General features: G+C 38.3%; 1 protein-coding gene and 1 pseudogene across 5 annotated transcripts in view; both read left to right on the top strand.

Moving 5' to 3' along the window:
* The window catches only part of Myo1b (myosin IB), a 173,453-nt gene that overhangs the window by 126,176 nt on the left and 23,781 nt on the right, over positions 1–23,496 (top strand). For all 5 annotated transcript variants that reach the window (XM_042688266.1, XM_042688267.1, XM_042688270.1 and 2 more), the window contains exons 14-22: positions 5,470–5,574; positions 7,571–7,633; positions 10,579–10,779; positions 11,873–12,099; positions 15,035–15,235; positions 16,164–16,257; positions 17,523–17,672; positions 21,442–21,510; positions 23,275–23,361. In XM_042688266.1, coding sequence (XP_042544200.1) covers positions 5,470–5,574; positions 7,571–7,633; positions 10,579–10,779; positions 11,873–12,099; positions 15,035–15,235; positions 16,164–16,257; positions 17,523–17,672; positions 21,442–21,510; positions 23,275–23,361 — 1,197 coding nt within the window. The remainder of the gene's footprint in view (positions 1–5,469; positions 5,575–7,570; positions 7,634–10,578; positions 10,780–11,872; positions 12,100–15,034; positions 15,236–16,163; positions 16,258–17,522; positions 17,673–21,441; positions 21,511–23,274; positions 23,362–23,496) is intronic.
* On the top strand, positions 17,277–17,389 carry LOC122115074 (annotated as a pseudogene).

The following is a 23,496-nucleotide window of genomic DNA, read 5'->3' as shown; positions in this document are numbered from 1 at the left end:
CAATTTATCCTCATGTGTTCAAACCAATTTAAAATATGTGTTGATAAAAAGCAGGGCACTAGTGGCTCATACCTGTAATCCATGCTACTGGGAAGTCTGAGCTGGCCCAGACAGACAAATCTTAGAGTCTCTTTATCTCTAGTTATCCAGCAAAAAGTCAGAAGTAGAGGAGTAGATCAAATGGTAGAGTGCATGGACTTGAGTGAAAAAGCTAAAGGAGGGCACAAAGCCCCAGTTGAAACCCCAGTACAGGTACACACACAAAAATAGTTGATAACAATATGGAAGTGTATGTGTGTGTGTGTGTGTGTGTGTGTGTATGTGTATGAGAGAGAGAAAGAGAATGTATCTTTTGTGTCTATGTAATTATAATTGCTATAACTTTTAATATCAAAGCCTATTTAAAAATGTATAAGAAAATCATAATGACACTGTTTTTTCCCCTAAATTTATGATATTGAACTTATATACCTGGAAGGAAAATGTAACTTAATTGAAAAAAGAAGTTTTCTAAAGCTTAAAGCCAGCCATTCAGTCTTATGAATGTCTAGAAAGGAAAATATGTAATATCACATATTTTCCTCATCTATTTTGAGGATCTTTTTGAAGCTTCCTTTCTTGAAAAAGATGTTATTGCTTTGGGTTCTATTTCTTGCCCCTGTGGTTTTAAAAAATGGATAGTGGTTACGGGTATTTTATATTGTGCTGTAAAAAAAACTGCATTATAATTGGAAGCTGACAAAGACTTCACACCACATAAATCTTCTAAGACCAGCAGCAGATTTATAACCATATTCTAATCCAGTTTCTTGAAAATGGCAACATTACACTTAAAATCTTATAGCTTTCTGTATAAATGTACTGTTTCATTTATTATGTAAGATTTCATTCATGAAATGTAAAATATGAAACTCAATTTAACATGTTATATCTAATTGTCAAATGTGTGACCCCAGCACAAAGTGCTGAACTGTAAGAGACATCGATTAAAGTAATTTTTGCTAGAATAACTCCCCAGTGTTTCCAGCACATAGTATTCACCTGCACAGTTCTTACCCCACCTTCCCAAGCCCAGAGGATATAGAGCTATCTCTTTGTCTCTTTCTTTTAATACTTGCTTATTTTAAAGAGCATGAGATTTTTCAAAATGTCTATCTGCCTTGTAAAGTGTAAGACATGCTTAGCTGCTTCTGTTGCTAAGGAGAATATAAATAAATCAGTGTTTTTTTCAAAAATTAATATTAAGTAGTTGTACAAAGGGGTTACAATCCCATAAGTCAGGTTATAGGTTAGCATTTTTAATTACATCTTTCCCATTTCTTTTGTGTGGAACATTGATCATTGATACTTTGGAATATAAACTAGTTAGGAACTCTCTGGAAAGTGTGAATTTTCTGTTGCTTTGATGCTTAAAGGATAAACTCAAAGTCTACAGTTTCATTTTATGTCATTTTAGTTATTTTGGTGTTGATACTGGGCTTATGCTCTCTCTTGACTTTTTCTGCTCAAGGCTGGTACTCTACCAGCCATATCTGTTTGAGCCACACCTCTACTTCTGGCTTTGTGCTGGATGATTGAATCTCAGGGATTTTTTTGGCCTGGGATGGCTTTGAACCACAATCTTCACATCTCAGATTCCTGAGCAGCAAGGATTACAATGAGCCATCAGCACCCGGCTAAAGTCAACAGTGTCTTAAAGAATCCTAGAGTTAAAATTTTTGGTCTGTTATATACTTCTAAATACAGTAAGTTCTCACTGCTCTAGTCACATTTGGTGAACCAGATACCTCCTCATTATTTTCCTGTGTTTTCTACAGAAGTCTGTAATGGCAGGGGGTTTGTTCTCAGTTTTTGTCAAGGGGTATGTGTTACAGAGATCTTGGAATATACTTGTTTGAGGTATTTCTAAAATTTTTGATTTTATACCTCAGTCTTTGTAAATAAAGATGTAAGACATTGAGAAAAATTCCATGCATGGAACATGGGTATAAAACGAGGAAGAGTCTCTGAGTCATATTGAGGGCAGGCTCCTGCTACATCTTCCTTTGGAGACTTTGATTCATGAGACTAATACATAGAACAGTGCTAGCTAGTCACATGGTTTTTGACACACCAAAGAAGCATTAAAGCTTAAAAGTTGCTTTGGTGCCTTTGTATTTATGGGATGGTTTCTAGAGTCAGCCTCGCTGAAACAGTGTAAAGTAGGAACCCACATCGAAAGCCTGGTGTTAATTTGTAAATGGCGGAATGTGTTAGACCTGTACAAATTGGAGTTATTTGAATTACCAGTTCACTTCTTAATTTTTGCATATTATTGTTTAAAGTTTTGCTAATTTTTTTAAATGATGTGTGAAGTTTCATTTTGTCGAACCGTGTCAATACTTTAAAATTAGATCACAAGAAATGTTTTTAATTCTGTATAGCTTTGGCAGTAACTACTGTGCTGACCATTTGTGACATGTTAGCTTAGGTAGTGTATTAGTGGTAGCTGTTGATTTCCATGGGGGAATAAATTAATTCTTGCATTGATAATTATGGTATTTTTTTTGTTTGGGAGGAGATTTAGTTAGCCAGTTTTTTGTCTTGGGCCATCTTCAGGAGATTCTTTCTCTTACTGAGGTAGAAGAAGGGAGTCAGGGACAGGGCCTATTGGTGGACTTGCAGGATCTCTACACTGTTCTTCATGTGCCAGGCAATCATACCATTGACTTTTTGACCTTTAGTACCTCTCATATATATTTTCTTTTATCCGGATACTTTAGAATTAAAAAGATTGAATTCTGAAGCTTCCAAGCTTCAGGCAAGAGATATGATATATCATTATTTCAAAGCATTTATCTTGAATAGCCTTCTCCTAACAGAACCACAGTTGAGACCTCATGTGTAGGTATGGTGGCCCTGTCATTTGGAGTGTTTGTGTCTTGATGTAAAGTTTTACACCCGTCAGAAATGTAGCCTCAGTGGTAGAACTAATTGTTTTCAGTAACAGAAAAGTCTCAGTAAGTGATTAATTACCCAAATCTATTGCTAATTAAGAACTAACTGCATTTTGTGTCATCTATCCCTCTTTGCCCCAGAATGCAGTAAGTATGAGCCATTTGCAGTGCCAGTCTGTTGCATGCTCCTGTGTTAATAGCTTCTCTGGCCATGTGACCTGTACAGTAAATGATTGTTGATTAACTATGTGGACACAAAGTACAGAATTCATACAGGATATTTTTTATAGGTTGATGGCAACTTAATTTTGCTCTAACTTAATTTCTAAGTCATGTTGTAATTGTGAAGCTTTGCCTCTGGTTTCTAATCTGCTTGTATGTATTTTAGTCCTGTTTTGGAAGTGTCCTTCAAGCTGTTCGTAGCTACCTAACATGCCCAAGTGACACTAGTAACTTCTCCTCCCCTTCTCAATAGTTGGTTGCCATTATTCTAATTGTGTTGAAACATTCCATTAGTATAAACTTACAAATAAAAGATTGCTTCCAGTCAGCTGGTGATGGCTCACACCTATAATCCTAGCTATTCAGAAGGCTGAGATGTGGTTCAAAGCCATCCTGGACAGGAAAAATTGATTGGAGACCCTCATCTACAGTTAATCACCCAAACTAGTAGGAAGTAGAGCTGTGGCTCAAATGGTAGAATGCCAGCCTTGAGTGAAAAAGCTAATGGACATTACTAGACCCCAAGTTTAAGCCACAGTACTCATATACACATACACACGCACACACACACACACACACACACACACACACACACAAACAATTTTTAAAAATAATTTCTTCCTGAATGTTTTCTAAAACCCAAGGTATATTTGTATTAGCTGGTAAAAAAAAATTATTTATGACAATTATATTTTGTAAGCACATATTTTTACCAGGCCAAAGAAGTTTTTCTCATATTTGAAATAGCTCATGGCTCTTCACTGGTTAAATTTTTTTTAAAGGAGCGGAAGGATCTGATATTGATATCAGACCATATTGATATCAAGTCAAAATTGATAGCTATGAAGTTTTTAAAAATTTGTGTGAAAATGCATATGGGAGATATCTTTAAGTCAAAGATTATGTTTGTTGAAAGAATTAAAAATAAATATTTGCCCTTTAGTAAGACTTCAGGATTTTGAAAAGCCGAACAAACTTTTATCCTTGATTAAATTTAGCATTAGGGAGAGCAGTCAGTGGTAGAGCATTCTCGTGTGGCATTGACGGTTTGGGGTTAAACTTTTCCTCTGATGAGCACATTTCTGGTAGTCAGAAGTTCAGAGCTGGTTTCCAGGAAAGAATTGAGTGAGATACCCCATCTTCAATATTACTTTGTCTGAGATAGGACTAACCATAGTTGATTTGAAAAGACCGACTTTCAAATAATGATGTAGCTTTTTGCTTTTGTCACTAACGGAAAAATTCAGGAGCCAATCCTTGTGTGTATTCACAAGGACTCATAAGCTTCAGTGCCACCAATACACAGGGCACATCCTTGTCACGCCAGGACTGGCTGCCTAGATGGGGAAAGAGTCAAGTTTACTGGAAGTATACTCTTTGTCCCTTGCTCCAGCTGCTACAGCTCTGGACAAAGAAGAGAGAGAAGTGGAAAAGACAAGGTTTGGTATCAGATCTCCCTGTTCTGTACATGAACTATTATGTGTCTATACATGAACTATATCCATTCAGCAGATGTGGATCATGCCTTCCATGTGTGCAGCAGTCCAGTAAGCTTGCAGATGGTTCATAGGTGATTTAGGAGTGGAGCCTCCATCTGAGAGCGTATAAGAGAATAATCATAGGAGGAGAAACTGTGGAAGGAGAAGTCACTGAGGTAGAGTGATGAAGGGTGGGCCTTCCGAGAAGAGACTGCTCTGATTAGGGAGGTAATTCTACTACTGGATTCCCGTAGGTCTCTATTTGTTAGGAACTTTACCTGCTCATTCCTTCACTCATCCAGTAGATGTTATATTGGTGAGTCACATCACAACTATGGACCCACAGTGAGCAAGAGTGTGTATTCAGACACAGACATAAGTCTGTACAGTCAGCTGAGGGGCAAGTGTGAAATTAGGAGAAGCAAAGGTCAGGTCAGCAGGACATTGTTGAGCCCCAAAGTTTCAATTGAGAATGGGAGACAGAAAAGTTGTGAGAGATGTTGTGAATCTCTAATCCTCAGGGGAAAGTTCTTTTCTTTTGCTTTGTTTTTGTTTTTTAACCATGTGTGGGGTGCTTCTCTGTCAACTAAAAACCTTCATCCTTCCAGAACTGTATCAGTTATGCCTACTTCATTTGTCCACATATTTGTAAGCCATCTTCCAACTGCCTCCCAGGACAATTTTGTCCTAGGATCTGTGCGCTAGGCCATAGTTAGGTCTGGAAGACAGTGTGTGGCATTGTTCATCTATTGACTGAGTTGTCTGAATGTTATGGTTAGAGAGAGTTGCTGATGTGATATATAAAGTGTTTTTCCTACCATTTCTTCATACAGGACAACAGCTTCGAGCAGTTCATTATTAATTATTGTAATGAAAAGCTACAACAAATCTTCATTGAACTGACTCTTAAAGAAGAACAGGAGGAGTACATACGGGAGGTAATATTGAAATGTTTCTTTAAAATATTCCTTCTCAGCTGGATGCTGGTGGCTCATGCTTAGCTACTCAGGAGGCTGAGATCTGAGGACTGTGATTTGAAGGCAGCCCAGACAGGAAAGTCCATGAGACTTATCTCCAGTTAACCAGCAGAAAGCCAGAAGTGGAGCTGTGACTCAAGTGGCAGAAAGTGCTATCCTTGAGCAAAACAAAAAAAAGCTATGGTAGAGTGCCCAGGCTCTTGAGTTCAAGCCTCAGGACCTGTTGTTGGGGGGGGGGGGGGGGGGGGAGAGGGGGCGGGAGGGAGGGAAACATAACTTCCTTGCTGCTTGGGAAATGTCATTAAGAATATTTCAGTCCAAGAAAAGTTAGCAAGATCTCAGTCTCAAGACCAAAATAAAAACAAAAGGCTAGGTTTTGATTATTTGGTATGACATCCAAGCTCACTGGGATTTTCTTTACTACTGTACACATTAGTGCCCAGAACAGTGTCTGCATACAGTACGTTGTCAATTAATAAATGCCTTTGATTGTATCTGATTTCATTGGATTCCAGTGTAATGACACAAACTAATAATAGTTTGGGAACACAAATCTAATTGAAGGTTAGACTCATTAGCAAAAGCTGGTATCAATGAGCAAAAAGCTGGAAGTGAGGGTCTTGAGTGAAAAAGCTAAGCAAGATTGAGAGGCTCTCGAGATCAGGCTCAATACCAGCACACTTGCTTGCGTGTGTGTGTGTGCACACACACAATAATAAGAATAACAATGTGTTAAAAATAAGGATGAACTGTCTTTGTGCATCCATACAAAGGACTATTACTGTGCCATAAATAGAAATGAGAAATTGATGCATACAGTAAAAAATTAATTTGAGTCATGTGCCAAGTGAAAGAAACCAACTCAAAAAGACTGTATACTGAATGGTTCCATCCATACGTTAGTCTAGGAAAGCAAAGGTAGATACAGATCACCTACAGAAAGTCATCTAGTACATAATGATAGGACCAGGACTTAGAGGAGTTATTTGCATACACAAACATGCCAGCTAGATTTTTCTAATGTGATTCTGAACCCCCAGTAATTGACTATAACAACCCATTTTCTCTTAAGCAGAATCATAAAGATTTCATTTTTGTCTTAGAATGATTACTATACTTTAGAAATGTTTTGTACATGTCTGGCACCTTTTAGTAACATAAATATCCTAAAAACAAGATTCATTCTCTTCCTGTCTTCTCATCATAAAGAACTACTCAGACTTTGATGTGTAATTTATAACAGTTTGTACAGCACTTCTGAAAGTATATAGGAAGATCCCTAGCTTGCTTTGTGAATTACATTTCTTCCCCTTAGAAGAAAAATAAATGTTTACACTTAGAAACAAAGTGTAAGCAGATAGAGTGGCTGCATTTGGCCTCACAGGTTTGGCTTTGTAGTCAGCATTACAGACAGTGGATAGATTTTCCCATCTTTCACTGTTTTGAAAATACTTTGTCTTAGCACTGGGCTTTTTTTATGCTTGAAATAATTAACTACCTTATCTTTGGATTGACTCAAATTAATTTTTTTCCTTGTGATGACAAAGAACAGAAAAAAAAAACCTAAGTCTTAGATTCCTGGGATCAAGTTTTGCCTTAGGTCCTTATAAACACTGTAAATATACACAAAAGTAATGTTGACCCAAAGGCCTGTTGAGTAAATATGTGGCTTAGAGCCAGTGGAGTGCATGGGAAATTGCCACAGATGGGAGAGTGGAATGGGAGGCCATCCCAGAGTAGGTCAAGGGCGTTCACTTCAATCAGATTATGTCACTGGTGGACTGCTGCGTTGAGAAAGTTTTGGGAACTAGAAGTTGACATTTGCAGCACCATCTCTATAAAGGAAACAGATTCAGAGAGAAAGTGAGATATGATGAGACGGGCAAAGTGTGTTTCTTAAACCTTACAGCTGCATCATTATACAGATTTGATTTTGTTCTGTTTTGGTGTTTTTTAGGACATAGAATGGACTCACATTGAGTACTTCAATAATGCTATCATTTGTGACCTAATAGAAAATGTAAGTACCTAGGTACTGTTTGTCTGAAGGAATGTTTAGTAGTATAATTCACCCTGTATAAATGCTTTCACTGCCTTTGATGTTAACCATTAGTATTTTCTCCATCTTGACTTGTTCTTTAAGGACTCTCAGAATTTTGTAGATTGCCTTGTAACCCTAAAAGATCCTTCACATCTCTTGAACATAGACACAGTATAGGATTCTCCATGTTCATCCCATTTCCCTATCACATCTTTTCATGACTTTCAGATACTAGGACTTTAAACTGCTGCCACACACACAAGTGCGATCAGACCCCCAGGTCTAATCTGTGTCTCCTGGGACTTTCTGGACTGATCAGAGTAGGCTCAGAGAAGCCATACTTTCCTTCTCCCCTCTCCACTTTCCCCTTTTTCCTTTCTCCTTCCCTTCCATTCCCATTTTTTTGTATTAAGTTGAAGTCTCCATTTCCTATAGGTTGCTGGTGACTCGTGTGTATCCTAGCTGAGACATGAGGATGAGGATCATAGTCTGAAGCCAGCCTGGGAGGAAGCATCATGAGACTCTTTTTTTTGTTTTTTTTTTGCCAGTCCTGGGGCTTGAACTCTGGGCCTGGGCACTGTCCCTAAGCTTCTTCTAGGCTAGCACTCTACTCCTTGAGCCACAGTGCCACTTCTGGCTTTTTCTGTGTATGTGATACTGAGGAATTGAATCCAGGGTTCATGCATGCAAGGCAAGCACTCTACCACTGAGCCACCTTCCCAGCCTCATCATGAGACTCTTATCCAGTTAACCACCAAAAAAGCCAATAGTGGAGCTGTGGCTCAAGTAGTAGAGCACTGACCTTGCATCATCAAGCGAAGCAGTGAGAAGCAATGAGTACAAGCCCCAGTACTGGCACAAAAACATTCATTTCCAAAAGTCAATTGACCTCCTAGTGTACTGCTTAAGTTAGAATAAAGGAGGAAAAAGGCACAATCTCTAGAGGTGAATTAAATGAGTCAGGTACAGTCTCAGAGATTCAGAGAATGTATGTCAGAAGGTAAAGCATATGTAACTGCATATGTAACTGGCCAAGGACCTAATCATTTTCAGATGATCCTAGCACATGTGTGCGTGTGAAAAGGCTTAAAATGTGAAAAAAATTACTGGCTCATTTTCAGATAGTTGTCTAAATCTAAGACTTTTTGTTTTTACACCATACTGTATAGTTTATTGTAAAGGGATTAATTGTAGGAAGCCATAGTTATGTGCAAAAACAGGAAATCTTTTGTTTTGTGTTTAGGATTCCTGATCATCCTAGCCTTGATAAAGTACTTTGGGACAATGTACTATAGACTTTTGTAGGTAGTCAGTGCTGTATTTCAGGAATTTCATATAAATACACACTCTAAATAAGTAGCAAATCTTTAATAAACTCTTGGGAATTATGTAATTGGTGGGGTTTTTTCTCATCTGTATTCTGAACATCCTTGAAAGCTTTACTTTTAGTTATATTGAACATTAAAAAACAGTTATCTACTCACTACTTTTCCACAAATATAAACTTTGTCTTGAAGAATCTGACCAGTGTTGGAATGGGAACACATAATAGTTCAGGTAAAGAATTTAAAGCTCTAGCCTAGAGTTCAGAAATTAATAGATTTCCTGAACATTTTTCCTGTTAAAATTTTGTGACCAAGCTAATTCCCTCTGGGAACTTTTAATGTTCAGAATTCCTGGCTATGTTATTCTTCATAAACAGAACACTGCACTTAATTGCTTCTCTTTAAGAAAAGGGGAAAAGGTAATATACTTGATTTAGCTAGATGACCTCAACCAAAAAAATCCCCTTGCATATGTGATTGAAGAAACGTATGCTCATGTACAAACCTGGGTACATTAAGGAAGTGTTTCCTTCCAGCATCATGAAACAATAATGTTTATCCTGGGGATGTTATGAACACACTTGATTCGTAAGAGCCAGCACTTCCCCTGGGTTTTGTGTGGAATGAATCAGTGCTGGTTAGAGGATGTCATGGCCTTGTGAGGAGAAGGGAATAGGAAGAGGGACCTTTCAGGAGCCTTGGTCTTGGTGGAAGTGGGTGGAGTTAATGGTCAATGGAGTGGATTGTTTTTGGACTTATGGGTCTAGAGGGGCAATTTAAGAAATAGCAGCCTTAGTGGCGCTGTAGCTCAAGTGGTAGAGCGCTCGCCTTGAGCTGAAGAGCTGAGGGACAGCGCCCAGGCCCAGAGTTCAAGCCCCACTACCGACCAAAAAAAAAAAAAAGAAATAGCAGCCTTTATTTAGCATAGTTGAAAATTTCCTGATTTCTGATCTAGTTTAGGACTGACTGCTCTTGAAATAAATATAATCATAAATAAATCTCATTTATAATAAATACACAACAGAGGAGTTGTTGTTCACATGTACCATCCATTTAGAATCTTTATATATGGAATAAGATTTTAAATCTGTAAACAGATACTATTGAAAATAGCTTAATTGCACTGATCATTAAAAGTAGCATCCCAAATAAAGCACTCTCCCCATCCAAACTCAACTATTCTAAAACAATTATAAAGTAGATGAAACCAGTTTCCTTGTAAGCTGTCAGTCATAAAATGACCTTAGAAGACAATATTTTATGATTTGTAATATTATAGATTGTGAATTAATTTTTGAGTTAGAGATTGGTTTTTAGGTCTTTGAGGTCTAGAGTGACTCCTCTATGAATTTCAAGGTGGCTGAGATGACTCACAGGTCACTTACGGATGGGAGAGATGCTAATGTAGACATGTCCACTCCCCCCCCCCTCCCTGTACATACACCTGTGCCACCAGAAAAGGGCTCTTGTAGTTTTTAATACTTGATTTGATTGTCTCCTTTTTGTGGTAGCTATGCAGAATTTTTCATTGACTAAGTTGGTTATGTTTGATGGTTGTAATTGGGAGTGATTAGTAATACATTTTTGTTTCCATTCTAGAACACAAACGGAATCCTGGCTATGCTGGATGAAGAGTGCCTGCGACCTGGGACAGTCACCGATGAGACCTTCTTAGAAAAGCTGAACCAAGTATGCGCCACCCACCAGCACTTTGAGAGCAGGATGAGCAAGTGCTCCCGCTTCCTCAACGACACATCTCTGCCTCACAGCTGCTTCAGGATCCAGCATTATGCCGGCAAGGTATGGGGAAAACACCCAGTGGACCCACCATTATTCCTGCATGGATGGATATACTGTGCCTCAGAGATGGGTGTTGCTAAACTCTGTTTCCTGGTGAGGATAAACTCACCTGCAAAAATAGTTGGGTCAGTAAGTGTTCAGGAGAAATAAAATCCAGACCATGTTGGACTAAATTTTGCTTAACATAAGAACTGGAAACCAAGCCAGTGGACTTAAGCAGTCCAAACATATTTTAAAAATCATTTTTTCTTATTTTCCAGGGCCCAACTAGTCTGTTGAAAAAAAAAACAAATTATCAATACTAATAAACGAGACTAAGTTTTAAAGCACAAGTCATTTAACAAAATAATGATTATTAGATTGAGATTTTGAAACCTAGAGGAAAATCCTGCCATTTCATAAAAGCAATTATTTATTTAGCTGATATTTGGAGAAATTAATTTTGTGAATATAGGAATTGTTAAACATAATTTGAGGAGTAGGTTGTTAGAATTCTAAAGATTATTGATGAGTACCAATGATATTGCAAATTTCAAAAGGGAAAAAAGTCTGAGTTGGATATTTAATAATTAGATAACATCTGATTTCCTTTTATTTTAAAACATTGGCTTTAATTTTGAAACATTTTACAAATCTCTTTTTCCCCATTTGCTTGCTATATTAAAGATTCCTTCTAGTTTTTCTGATACTTCTGGATGTCTATGAAAATGTTACTTCACTTTTCCCCTGTCTACTTTTAGACAGACTAGAATTGGCCTATGTGAAATAAACCTCAAAATATCTTCAGACACCAAAAAAAATCTAAAATCCTTTGAAAATGTTATGATAACATTTTTTTGAGTTTGTTCTTGCAAATCCTGAAGGGCAGTAGAATTTATTTTGATCTCTTCTGCAACTTAGACAGATGGAATTGAAATTTGGAGGCTAATTTGGTATTAGAATGCTGCTAATGTGTCCAGGATATTTTTTTTAATTTTTATTTTTTTGGTGAGGAAGAAAAGAGGCTGCAGTGTAGATGTCTTAGCACACTGTGAACATTATCTGACAAAATTGCATGCAGATCTAACCATGGAGTCCCATGTGCTGTCCCTAGGTGCTCTATCAGGTGGAAGGATTTGTTGACAAGAACAATGACCTTCTCTATCGAGACCTGTCCCAAGCCATGTGGAAGGCCAGCCATACCCTCATCAAGTCTTTGTTCCCTGAAGGGAATCCTGCCAAGATCAATCTGAAAAGGCCACCTACAGCAGGCTCTCAGTTCAAGGCATCGGTGGCCACTCTAATGAAAAACCTACAGACCAAGAACCCCAACTATATCCGGTATTTCTGACACATAAAATTCTTCATTCAAGTGTAATAGTACTCTGAAGGAACATAATTTTTCTGCTTGCTAAAAAATATGAGTATAAATAGCCCAAGCAGAGAGAATAGCTAATATAGTTACAGATCAAATAATACGATGTCAAGTTGGCTTGAAGAATATTCCTTTGTCTTTCTTGTCCCCAAAATAAGGAAGGAAAAAGTATGTGCTGAGAAATAATTGAAATAAAAGAAATAATTGAATGCTTTGCCACAGATCTGTGTGTAGCAGGTCCTGCAAATAACTCCTTTAAACAGCTTTTAAAAACCCACTCCATTGAGAATAACAAAAATCCATTGCTCACAGAAATTTTCCTGTTTTTTTTTTTTTTTTTTGGGGGGGGAGGGGCGGGGGTCTGGTCGTGGGGCCTGAACTCTGGGCCTGGGCGCTGTTCCTCAGCGATTCAGCTCAAGGCTAGCGCTCTACCACATGAGCCACAGCGCCACTTCCGGCTTTTTTCTTTTTACTTATGTGGTGCTGAGGAATCGAACCCAAGGCTTCATGCACGCAAGGCAAGCACTCTACCACTGAGCCACCTTCCCAGCCCTGTTTTTTTTTTTTAACTAGATAATTCTCCTAAAAGATGTTGGAATCTAATGATAATAACATCATAGTATTTTGTATACTGGTCCAGTATATTTTGTATACTGATCAGCTAAATGCACCAGACTTAAAGTGGTCTGGTTTCCTCATCATGAATATTCAAAGGCAAATACAGGAGGTATTTCTGAGTGTACATGTGTGCTTTATGAAACATGACCACCAAACAATGCACCTCCTGTTTTCTAGCTCATAGGTACACACTTGGAAAACCCAGACCCTAATGGGTCTTTGTTGACTCTTGAGAAAGTCGGGAAAAACGGCAAGCAGTTCAGATATTTTGGTAAATACCAGCCAGGACAAGACATGATATATTTCTATAATCCCAGAAATTTCCTTCACTCTCCCTTTTACTGGTTTTTATATAATCTCAGTCTTAAATCCCATGATTGTGAATATATTATCTTATGTTTTCGTCTAGGATCTTTGTAGTTTTGATTTCACATGTTAGATCTACTTCTTTTCCTCTTATGGTTATCTTAATCCTCCATTATGGTACCATGTATTGAATGTATTTCTAGATCTAACGTCGTTATTCCATTCAATTGGCTTGATGGCCTTCAGTCATGGTTGTTGAGTATGTTAGAAAATGTCTCACTGGTACCAGTTATCCACACCTGTAATCCTATCTACTCAGTAGGCTGAGATCTGAGAACCCCAGTTTTAAGCCAGTCTGAGTAGTAAAGTCTATGCTACTCCTAACTCCAATTAACCACCAAAAAGCTGGAAGTAAAGCTGTGGCTCAAGTGATAGAGCATTAGCCTTGAACAGAAAAGCTAAGAAATAGTACCCAAGCACTGAGGTCAAGCCTGGCACAAAAAAAGAAAGGAGGAAAGGGAAGGAGGGAGAAGCTGAACTTACTAAACTGTTCTATTGAAGTGTATATGTACCCTTACATAGGACAAAGGGTGAAGGTTATCCTTATAAATTTTAAAAGGAAAAGCATATAAACAGCAAGGCAAGACTAGATATTATTTGTCCACATAACATGTGTGCGTGCAGGGCGGGGGGGGGGGGGTAGGGGGAAGTTAATATGATAGTTGTTACATAGTTATAACCATGAATATTTAACAGTTGGATTACTGGGCATTGGTGGCTCACGCCTATAATCCTAGCTACTCAGGAGTCTGAAATCTTAAGATCACGGTTCAAAGCCAGCCCAGGCAGGAAAGTCTGTGAGACTCTTATCTTCACTAAGCCACCAGAAACCAGAAGTGGCGCTGTGGCTCAAGAGGTAGAGTGCTCGCCTTGAGCTGAAGAGCACAGGGACAGTGCCCAAGCCCAGAGTTCAAGCCCCATGATAGACCAAAAATTGCTGTAATATGATCCAAAACCAATAATGGATGAAACAGAACTGACATTTATTTCTTACGTAACTTTAGGTGGAAGGTCTTTGAAGACAAAAAGGCAGTTCTATTTTGTGGCTCTACCATTCCCAGGGTGTGTTCCTCACCCATGTGGTGGTTGTTGGACATTCACATAAATCTGGAGAAAACCAACATAACTGGGGGAATAGAAGCAGGTCCCTTCCTTTTAAGAACACAGATTAGAAGCAACATGCATTACTTCTACTCTGACCCTAGTGGCTAGAAATTGATCACATGGCCATACCTACTGGCAAAGAAAGCTGGAAGTACAATCTGTTAAGAAAGGGATATAGATATAGGGAAGCAACAATATGCTTCATCTTTTCATGATGGTATAATCCACTTTACACTTTAATAAAGTATTCACAGAGTTTCTATCTATCCCATCTATCTATCTATCTATCTATCTATCTATCTATCTATCTATCTATCTATCTATCTATGAGTCTTAGCAACATAAATTGTTGCACATGTTTGCACATGTGTACCCCCATTTGGGCCAAAATATAGAGCATTCCATCATCTTAGAAGGTTCCCTTGTTCCTCTTCTACACTGATTCCCACCTTCACCTTTGAAAGGCAACACTAATGCTAATTCAGCTTAGATACACTTGAACTTACACACCCTTTTGTCAGATTTCTTTTACTCAGTAAAATATCAGGAATATCATCCCTGTCATTGCATGTTTGAGTACTTTTTTTCCCATAATTATATAGTGGTTTGAACTCACGGCCTTGCACTGTTGCTCACCTTTCTTACTCACAACTGGTGCTTTACCAGTTGAGCCAGATTTCCAGTCTACCATTTTGCTAGTTAATTGAAATCTAGTCTCGTACACTCAGAAGCGATTATGACATCATACATTGTAAAACACATATATGTCCATAGAGGCAGAGTTTAAAACTTAAAATATTTGAACTCTTTTAGGTGTATCAAGCCAAATGATAAAAAAGCAGCACACATCTTCAATGAGAGTCTAGTGTGTCATCAAATCAGGTACCTGGGTCTTTTGGAGAATGTTCGAGTGAGACGGGCAGGCTATGCCTTCAGACAGGCCTATGAACCGTGCCTAGAAAGATACAAAATGCTTTGTAAACAGACATGGCCTCATTGGAAAGGACCAGCAAGGTAAGAAGTTCACTGTCTACATAAAGTAATGAATTCCTAATGAATAAATAACATGAGTTTCCTCTTGCCTCCGTAAATGCCCTTAGGCAAAACAGAATTTTATAAAGAGTTTGGCATAACCTTTGTTTTAGACTCTCTACTATTATGATGCCATTTTGACTAATTCTGTATTTACTGTTGAGGTCTTGATTTTCTTTGTTGTCAAAATAGCTTCTCCAAAATTCATATTTAGGATTTGAATGTCAACAAATGTTGAGAATATGCCTATGGTAATTTTGTAGGAGGTGACTTGACATTAAAAGTTATAAACTTGTGTAGAAGGGAAGAGTTAGAGAAAGGGTCATAGAGTTATAGAAGAGCCAGAGAATGGTCCTGGAGTTATCAAAGAAGGGTATAGTTAGAGACATCTTGGGTGTCCAGTCTCAGCTCTTTGCTTTTCACCTGGGGAATTTGCTCCAGAGACAGTCTGTGTGGGGTGAAAGGTCCATCCCCTTGTCTACATTTGCCCCAGTGGAGAAATAGATATGGACCTTGCATCCCTTTCTGAGGGACAGGGACAACGTTTAAAATGTTTCTAAGAATGAACTGAGTTGACTCAATATCAAAGTTTCTTATATAGCCTCCTGGCTTGGTTGATGCATCACTATGCATATGTTTGATACAAGTATTACCTCTATTGAAATCAAAATTTGTCTTTATACCACAGTTAGAACACATAGTTTTGAACCCAAATAAACTTTTTTAATGTTTACTGGATTTGATTTAATTTGTGGGATTCAATATTGAAATTCTTTGATAGAAGGAGCAATTATACTTAGAAATGAACTTTTTTGTTCCACTGAGAACCTGATACTATGGTATAAGAAAAAATAAAACTTTTCTTTTCACCCTGAAAGTTACTGTTTTTATTTTTGCTTATTTTCTTTAGGTCTGGTGTGGAAGTTCTGTTTAATGAATTAGAGATTCCCTTAGACGAATACTCTTTTGGTCGATCAAAGATATTCATCCGAAACCCAAGAACAGTATGTATATAAAACCTTTCCACTTGAACTTGTCAGACTTACACAGACCAGTTTTTAAAGGGTGTTTAACTTCAGGACATTTCCTGAGATCCACAAATGCCATACTCCTGTGTTTATCTGCAGGGCAAGTAAGTTTGTTAGGAGAACATGCGTAGTATTTATGCAATGTCAACATCCTTGATCTGTATGAAATGGTGAGGGGGGAGGGGAAATGAAGGAGAATGATGGAAGGGGTGATGTTGGTCAAGAAACATTATATTCATAACCTGATTCATGGACTTGTATCCTCTTTGTACAACTATATCATCATCACCATCATCAAAGAAATAATAAAGAAATTGTCACAACCAGAATAATAATTCAGAGCAACTAGAGATCAAGTCAGCCTATGTTTGTAGTATCTGAGTTTTACGGTAATTTTGGAAACAATAGTTACTATTTTAGAGGCATATAAAGCACTAAAAGGAAAAATTTTCAAAACATAAAAAGAACTCTTAAAATTCTGACTCAGAATTCCAAAGGGAGCCTACTTATAAGTGAGTAGATTGGCGTGAGACACAATTAGTTTAATTGTGTATTAGTATAGCATAACTGCTACAGTTGATTTGATCATATGAAAATTTAGCAAACTTGGGAAGCTGAAGCTGAAGAGAGAAATATTGCTGACATATGCCTCCCATTGCAGATGCTGGAACCAGATTTTGGAGTTTATTGATGGGGGATGTCTGCACAGACTTTATTGGTTTGACCATCCCTACTCTGAAATTTTGAAGTCTAAAAAGTCCAAAATCTGAAAGTCTTTGAACATCATGTTGATGACATATAGGTAGTTTCCAGTTTGCAAGTTTTTCAGATTGTAGGGTCCGGTTGCAGATGGTCACTCTGAATCTGCATCCTTGTAGACAGAGTAAAGGTAAACATAAGCTCACTTTGGACTCTTTGGTTTGTCACAAAATTTTAATCACTGGAATAAAAATTGTGCATCCTTTCATGAGTCCATAGAATATTTTTCTCATGGCTTGCTTCAGCAGCACATACACTAAAATTAGAAAGATACAGAGAAGATTCTCATGGCCCCTGGGGTCAAGGGTGACACACAAATTCATGAAACATTCCATTAAAAAATATTTTTTTTCCTTGTAAGACATAATCTACATTATGTATAATGGATGTGTTTGACTTCGACATTGTGACATTTTTCCTCCTTTCATGTATACCATAAGGTTTTAGAGGGTTTCTGATAAATCCATTTGATTTTGTACAAGTTATTCAAATTAGAAGACCTGAGGAAGCAGCGACTGGAGGACTTGGCCACTCTCATTCAGAAGATTTATCGGGGCTGGAAATGCCGCACACACTTCCTGCTAATGAAGAAAAGCCAAATTGTGATTGCTGCCTGGTACAGGAGATTTGCAGTAAGTCTCTGTAATCTGACATAATGATGCTAATTTACCAGCATTTCTCATGTACTTCCTATATTTGCCATTTTTACATATTTAATTTCCCCCATAACTTCATAAAATGGTGATTTTAAAAGAAAACTAAGGCAATGAGGAACTAATTGCCCACATAGCTACACAGTTGTAAATAATAGAGATTTGAATGTAAGGTAGTCTTGAGCTCAAGTTTAGTAGTAATATTGCTTTCAGTTATCTCGTTGTACGTAGCAGTAAATTACCTCTTCCTATTTAGGTCATCAGATTGGAAGAGGCAGTGTCATTTAACTCTTTCAATGTAGTTTTTCAGTTTTCAAAAGTGACCAGCTTTTCTGTGTTGATACAGCAACATTGAAGATAGCTTTAATTCCAGGAAGCCAGAGTTGTGTTTTAGTTATGGTTTAATTCTGGTTTTGGTTCAAGTATTGAATTTTCTTTTGACCTCAAATATCTAGTCTCGGTAACTTCTAAAGCTTACTGAATCTGAATATAGAGTTCCTTTTTTTTGAAACTTTATCCCTTGATTGTAGATGTTTTGTTGGAAGCATACCGCAGAAGAAGAGGTAGGCCTGCCTACCTCAAGTATAGCTTGAATTTGGGTTGTGTTCTTGTGAGTGAACTGTAGGTAAAAATGAACGTTGCTTCCGACTGTTTTTCATTTTATGTGTTCATACTATGGAGTGAGTTGGAAAATGAATTCAATTTGCAATCAAATCTCATTTGCATATTCTTCTTTCTTTCCAGCTAACAAGAGGTTTTGCTATAAGGCAGTAATCATGCTGATATAATTTATGCTGACTTATTCTCATGTAATACATTTTAGTGCATTATTTCCAAGTTCTGGAAAATACTAAGGTTCTTAACTGATTAAATTAAAGAAAATGTGCATGATCTCTAAGAGTATCTTTAACATTGCTTCCTGTGGTTAAAAGGGTACAACCAGCAGCACAAGTCTGACAGTACCTACATGTCCACCCACATGGTGTTCATTCTGCAAGGCACAGAGGATTGTCCTGATAGTGGAAGGCTCTCCTCTGTGCATGTAGCAATACTATGTAACCCTTGTATAGATTTATAATGCTGTTTCCTGTTTACCTGTCATAGGGAGGACCAATAAATAGCTAATCTTCAAGGAGTTTTTTTTTTATCATTTCTTAATTTGGGGTCATTAAGAATATCTGGGGAGGTGGCTCAAGTGGTAGAGTATCCTGCCAGCAAGCCCCAAGGCCTGAGTTCAAACCCTAGTACCTCAAAAGAGTTAAGAAAGAAAATCAAGCTTAAGAAGGTACATTCTTCAAGTAGTTTAGAAACATCTACTATTCTGGGCTCTGGAAACAGCAAGTACAGGCCACCAAATTTCTGACTTGGATCAGGTTTCTATGTAGAAAGAGGCAAATAGACATCTAAGCAAATAAGTAATCAGTACAATTGCAGATTGCTCTAAGTTCCAGGATAGAAATAGAAAACAGAGATAAAGAATAATTGGGGAGATATAACTTTAGATAGAAAGTAAAAAAGCAGCACTGAAAAAAAAAACAGAAGCAGCTAGTACTTTTCTTTTCCTTCCTGTCTTCCTCTCTCCCTTTCTCCTGCTACAAAGCTTTATGATCACTATGTGAAAAAAGTTGCCTTATCACTAATTCATAATGGTCAGAATTATGAGTGATATTATTTTGAGTTAATTGAATGGATGTTAGTCTGTCTGGTTTTTAGGATATCATGAACTTTGTTCTAGTGATTATATTTGTTTCAACTTTGAGCTGAATACTGCAGCCAAGTTATGTGTTATTGAAGGCAGTGATTAATCTGTTTCTCTTCTCAAGACACTAAAGAGTTTTTTAATTCTTGTTTTGAGGTACTGTATTTTTCTTTATTATCTTCAAGTAGTTGGACAAAGAGATTCCAATTCAACATGTCAATTTATGGGTATAGTACATCTTGATCAACGTCACCACTAGTTGCTGTATTTTTGTTGTTTTTGTTGGCTGTGGGGCTTGGAACTCAGGGCCTAAGCACTGTCTCTGAGCTTCTTTGTACTCTTATCACTTCCAGTTTTGAGGTGGTTAATTGGATATAAGAATCTCACGGGGTCTTTTCTGCCCTGGTTGGCTTTGAACCGTGATCCTCAGATCTCAGCCTCCTGAGTAGTTAGGATTGCAGGCGTGAGCCACCAGCACCGGGTTTGTATTTTTAATTAGACCATATTCTGTGATACTTTACATAGTATAGCTCCTTAAGATCAATCTTAAAGTGAGAGTTATTTTGAGGACATTTAAGAATTTAAACAACAACAACATAGGTGTCAGAAGTAATGGTCATATTATGTATGTAGTTTGTTCATAAATGCTTGAGAGCTTACTCTATGAAACATCTTAAATCGTTCCAAGCTTTATGTGACAATTGATATACCTGAGCCCTAGAGAAGGCAACTGTCTTGTCTAGATTTCCCTTGGATTTCCCCTTGGCATCCACTTTTGTTCTACTTATATATTAACATTTTCAGAGCTGTGACGATTAAACAAACAACTTAAAGGAGGAAGGATTCATTTTGGCTCATGGTTTCTAAAGTTCCAGCCTATAATCTTGACTCCATTGATTCTGGGTCTGTGTGCCATGATGACATGGCACACAGGATGCAAAGAGAAGGGACCAGATATAACCCTCAAAAGCATGCTCTCCAGTGACCTACATCATCCTCCAGTGAGGTCTCACATCCTAAAATTTCCAGCATCTACCAAAATAGCATCACTAGCTGGGGACCAAGCCTTCTGTACATGAGTCTTTTAATGAACACTTTATATCTACAATTAAAGCTACCTATCTTGATTATATATTGTCTTATCTCCAAAGTGGATCTAAGGATCCTACAAGCATCTCATACTTCAAGGAACAGAAGCTGAACAAATCTAGTCCTTTCAAAGTGAAAGTTGAACAGCATAGCTTTTGTGCATTGAAATGCTTAAATTTTTATCAGAGATGCCCAGGTTCTCACACACGTTGGAAACTAATCACTGTCAAAGTTCACTGTCTCAGAGAGAAGTGTTGTAGCCTCTCTCTGAAACAGCCTTAGAAGTGAGCAAGGCTTCTGGGCATTGAACTTTTTGAGCCAAAGCATGGTGCCCTACCAGGTCATCTTTAACTCTATTTACCTGGCATGACCCCGTGCTGCTCTGAATCTGCCCTGCTGTGCTCTCTAGCCCAATGTCTGTTGATCCTTTGTACTGTTGTTCGTCCTCTGAAAGTCCTTGAGGACAGAGTTGGAGTCAGACTCACATTTATGTTTCAGGCCCCATAGATAAGTGTTTAGACAACTAATATCCACTTGCCAGTTTTTCTCAGCCTGAAACAGAGTAAAAATAACAAATCTAAAAGGACCTGGGAAGGTCAAATAGAGGTGAGCTCATTAAGTTGCAGAGTGTGAAATAGCGAGAAGAGAGAGCAATCTAAAGCAGATATGGATAGACCTGTTGTGTTTCCATTCAACACTTGTTGATTTAAATATTGGCAGTGTGAGACCATTATTGTAACAATGTGTGATACAAAGAACAGACAATGAGTCCGGGTGGTCTTGAACCACTTAGAAGTTGCTATATTGAGCATGCTGATTTTTGTACTTTGAATTTAACTGTTTCGTTTCTTTACAATGTTGGATCAGAAGTGTGGATGGTAGAGACACCATTGCAGTAGCATTATTCACATTAAAGATATGCAAATACAACTGCTAATACCTTCCTACTCTGTCCTACAGCAACAAAAGAAGTATCAGCAGACAAAAAGTTCTGCCTTGGTGATTCAATCTTATATCCGTGGTTGGAAGGTGAGTTTAAAAGAAGTATGCTTTATTTTTCGGGGATGGGGTGGGGGGGAGGTGGGGGACGGAGGGATGCTTCAAAAGGAAGATTTCTTTAGACTCACTCTACAGGAAGGCTTCTCCATGTCCTGCCTTCCTGGTAAACAATAATCTGGAAAGGGTAAATATTATGGCCCAAGTGGGGTTCCCTGCTGACCATGTCTTGACTGCTTCCTTCTAACCAGCCTGCAGAGAGCTTTGTTTTCCAAGCAGGATGTTCTTTAATATTGTACACGATTTCCATATTTTCTTGTCATATTTTCAAGAGAGGCCATATTCCAAGAAGCTGTCATAGCTATTCCTCCCTTGCCAGTGGGTTTCTGCTAGATTTCAGTGCCCAGCAACTTTGCAGTGACCCTCTCCGGGCAGCCCCAAGACGGGAAGATCCTGAGACCTGCCCAGGACTAGTGGTTGGCGGGAGAGGGAGTAGTCACAGTTGGCTACCCAGTTCCAGATCCTTCATACCAGAGCTTGTGCCAGGGGTCAGTGAACTATGGCCCATAGGCCAGATCTGCCTGTAATCTGTTTTCCTGCAACTTGCAATTCAAGAAGGGTTTGGATATTTTATACCATTATTAATAATAAGCAAAAGAACATTCTGGTCATCTGTGGCTCAGATCTATAATCCTGACTAGTAAGGAGGTTGAGATCTGAAAATCACTGTTTAAAACCAACCTTGTTAGGCAAATATGTAAGACTCCTATCTCTACTTAACCAACAAAAAGCTGGGAGTGGAGGCATGTGGTTGAATGCCAACCTTGAGTGCAAACAAAAAACAAAAAGGAGAAGCCATAACCTGAAAATTACGTGAAATATGGATTTTTAGGACCCATAAATAACTTACAAGGCTATAACCATATTCATTTACTTGTTTTTCAGCTGCTCAGTACTACGTACAATAATAGTCTAACAGTTGTAATAGAGGCCGTGTGACCTCAAAAGCCAAAAGTATTTACCATCTAGCCCTATATAACAAAGTTTTTGTCACCCCTTCCCCATACTTAGAGCCTCTTCCTACCATCACTTTCCTGTTAGTGTGTTTTGGGGGATGGTCTCAGTCTAGAGAGGATACTTTTGAGGTTATGCCCTGGGCCAGGACTACTTCATAGTACAGCCTGGGCCTCATATCCAGTAGCTTTGGTTGACCTTTATCTAGGTTTTGGCCAGCCTGAGGGCTTGACTGTCCTACGTTATTGCCAGACCCTGGGGTCCAGAGTGCAGTTTTAAGATACCAAGCCAGGTCTTAAAGTCTTCTGCCTTTAAGTCCTATGTTTTCTTGGTCCCTGTAAAATTTCTAACAACTACTAGAAAGAAACCACTGATCTTGGATCAGTGTAATAATCTTTTGTCAGAATTGTAAGACTCTTTTTGATACAGTGGACAGTTACAGTTGTATTTCAGACAGTAACAGCAGAGGAGACTTTGCAAGATCATTGGAGATTGCCACATTCTGAGATCAAATCTTTTCTCCAGCTTGTACTGGCTTACTTTCTGTGGTCACATTTCCCCTATTGATTATGGGGAGAGGACTGCTGTCCGCATCTTTATGGGGGCCATCCTGCTAGGCATCATGCTGTCTCATAGTCAGTTGCAGATTTCCTTTTCTTTAAACTGTTGATACTCCACCAAAGCGAGGGTGCGAGGGCTCTTCATCCCTTCATGTATCTTTTTCTCATCACTATGAATTTCTTATTTAAACACTGACTTTGGGGGAATGATCCTGTTCTATAGGCTCGAAAAATCCTGCGGGAACTGAAGCATCAGAAGCGCTGTAAGGAAGCAGCCACAACCATTGCAGCATACTGGCATGGAACCCAGGTAGGCCGGAGACCCTGAGGAAGGCGGTAGGTTGGGTGTGACATATAGAACGATGGGCCTTCAGATTCAGGGGCAGAAACTTTTTCACTGGCTTAAGCTACTGAGCACGCATTTGCCTTCCGCTCTGTCCAACAT

The sequence above is a fragment of the Dipodomys spectabilis genome, unplaced genomic scaffold (assembly GCF_019054845.1).
Source record: "Dipodomys spectabilis isolate Male_0828 unplaced genomic scaffold, ASM1905484v1 ptg000115l, whole genome shotgun sequence".
Lineage (NCBI taxonomy): Eukaryota > Metazoa > Chordata > Mammalia > Rodentia > Heteromyidae > Dipodomys > Dipodomys spectabilis.
Note: the sequence above shows the minus strand (reverse complement) of the source record. Positions and strands in the feature narration are given on the sequence as shown.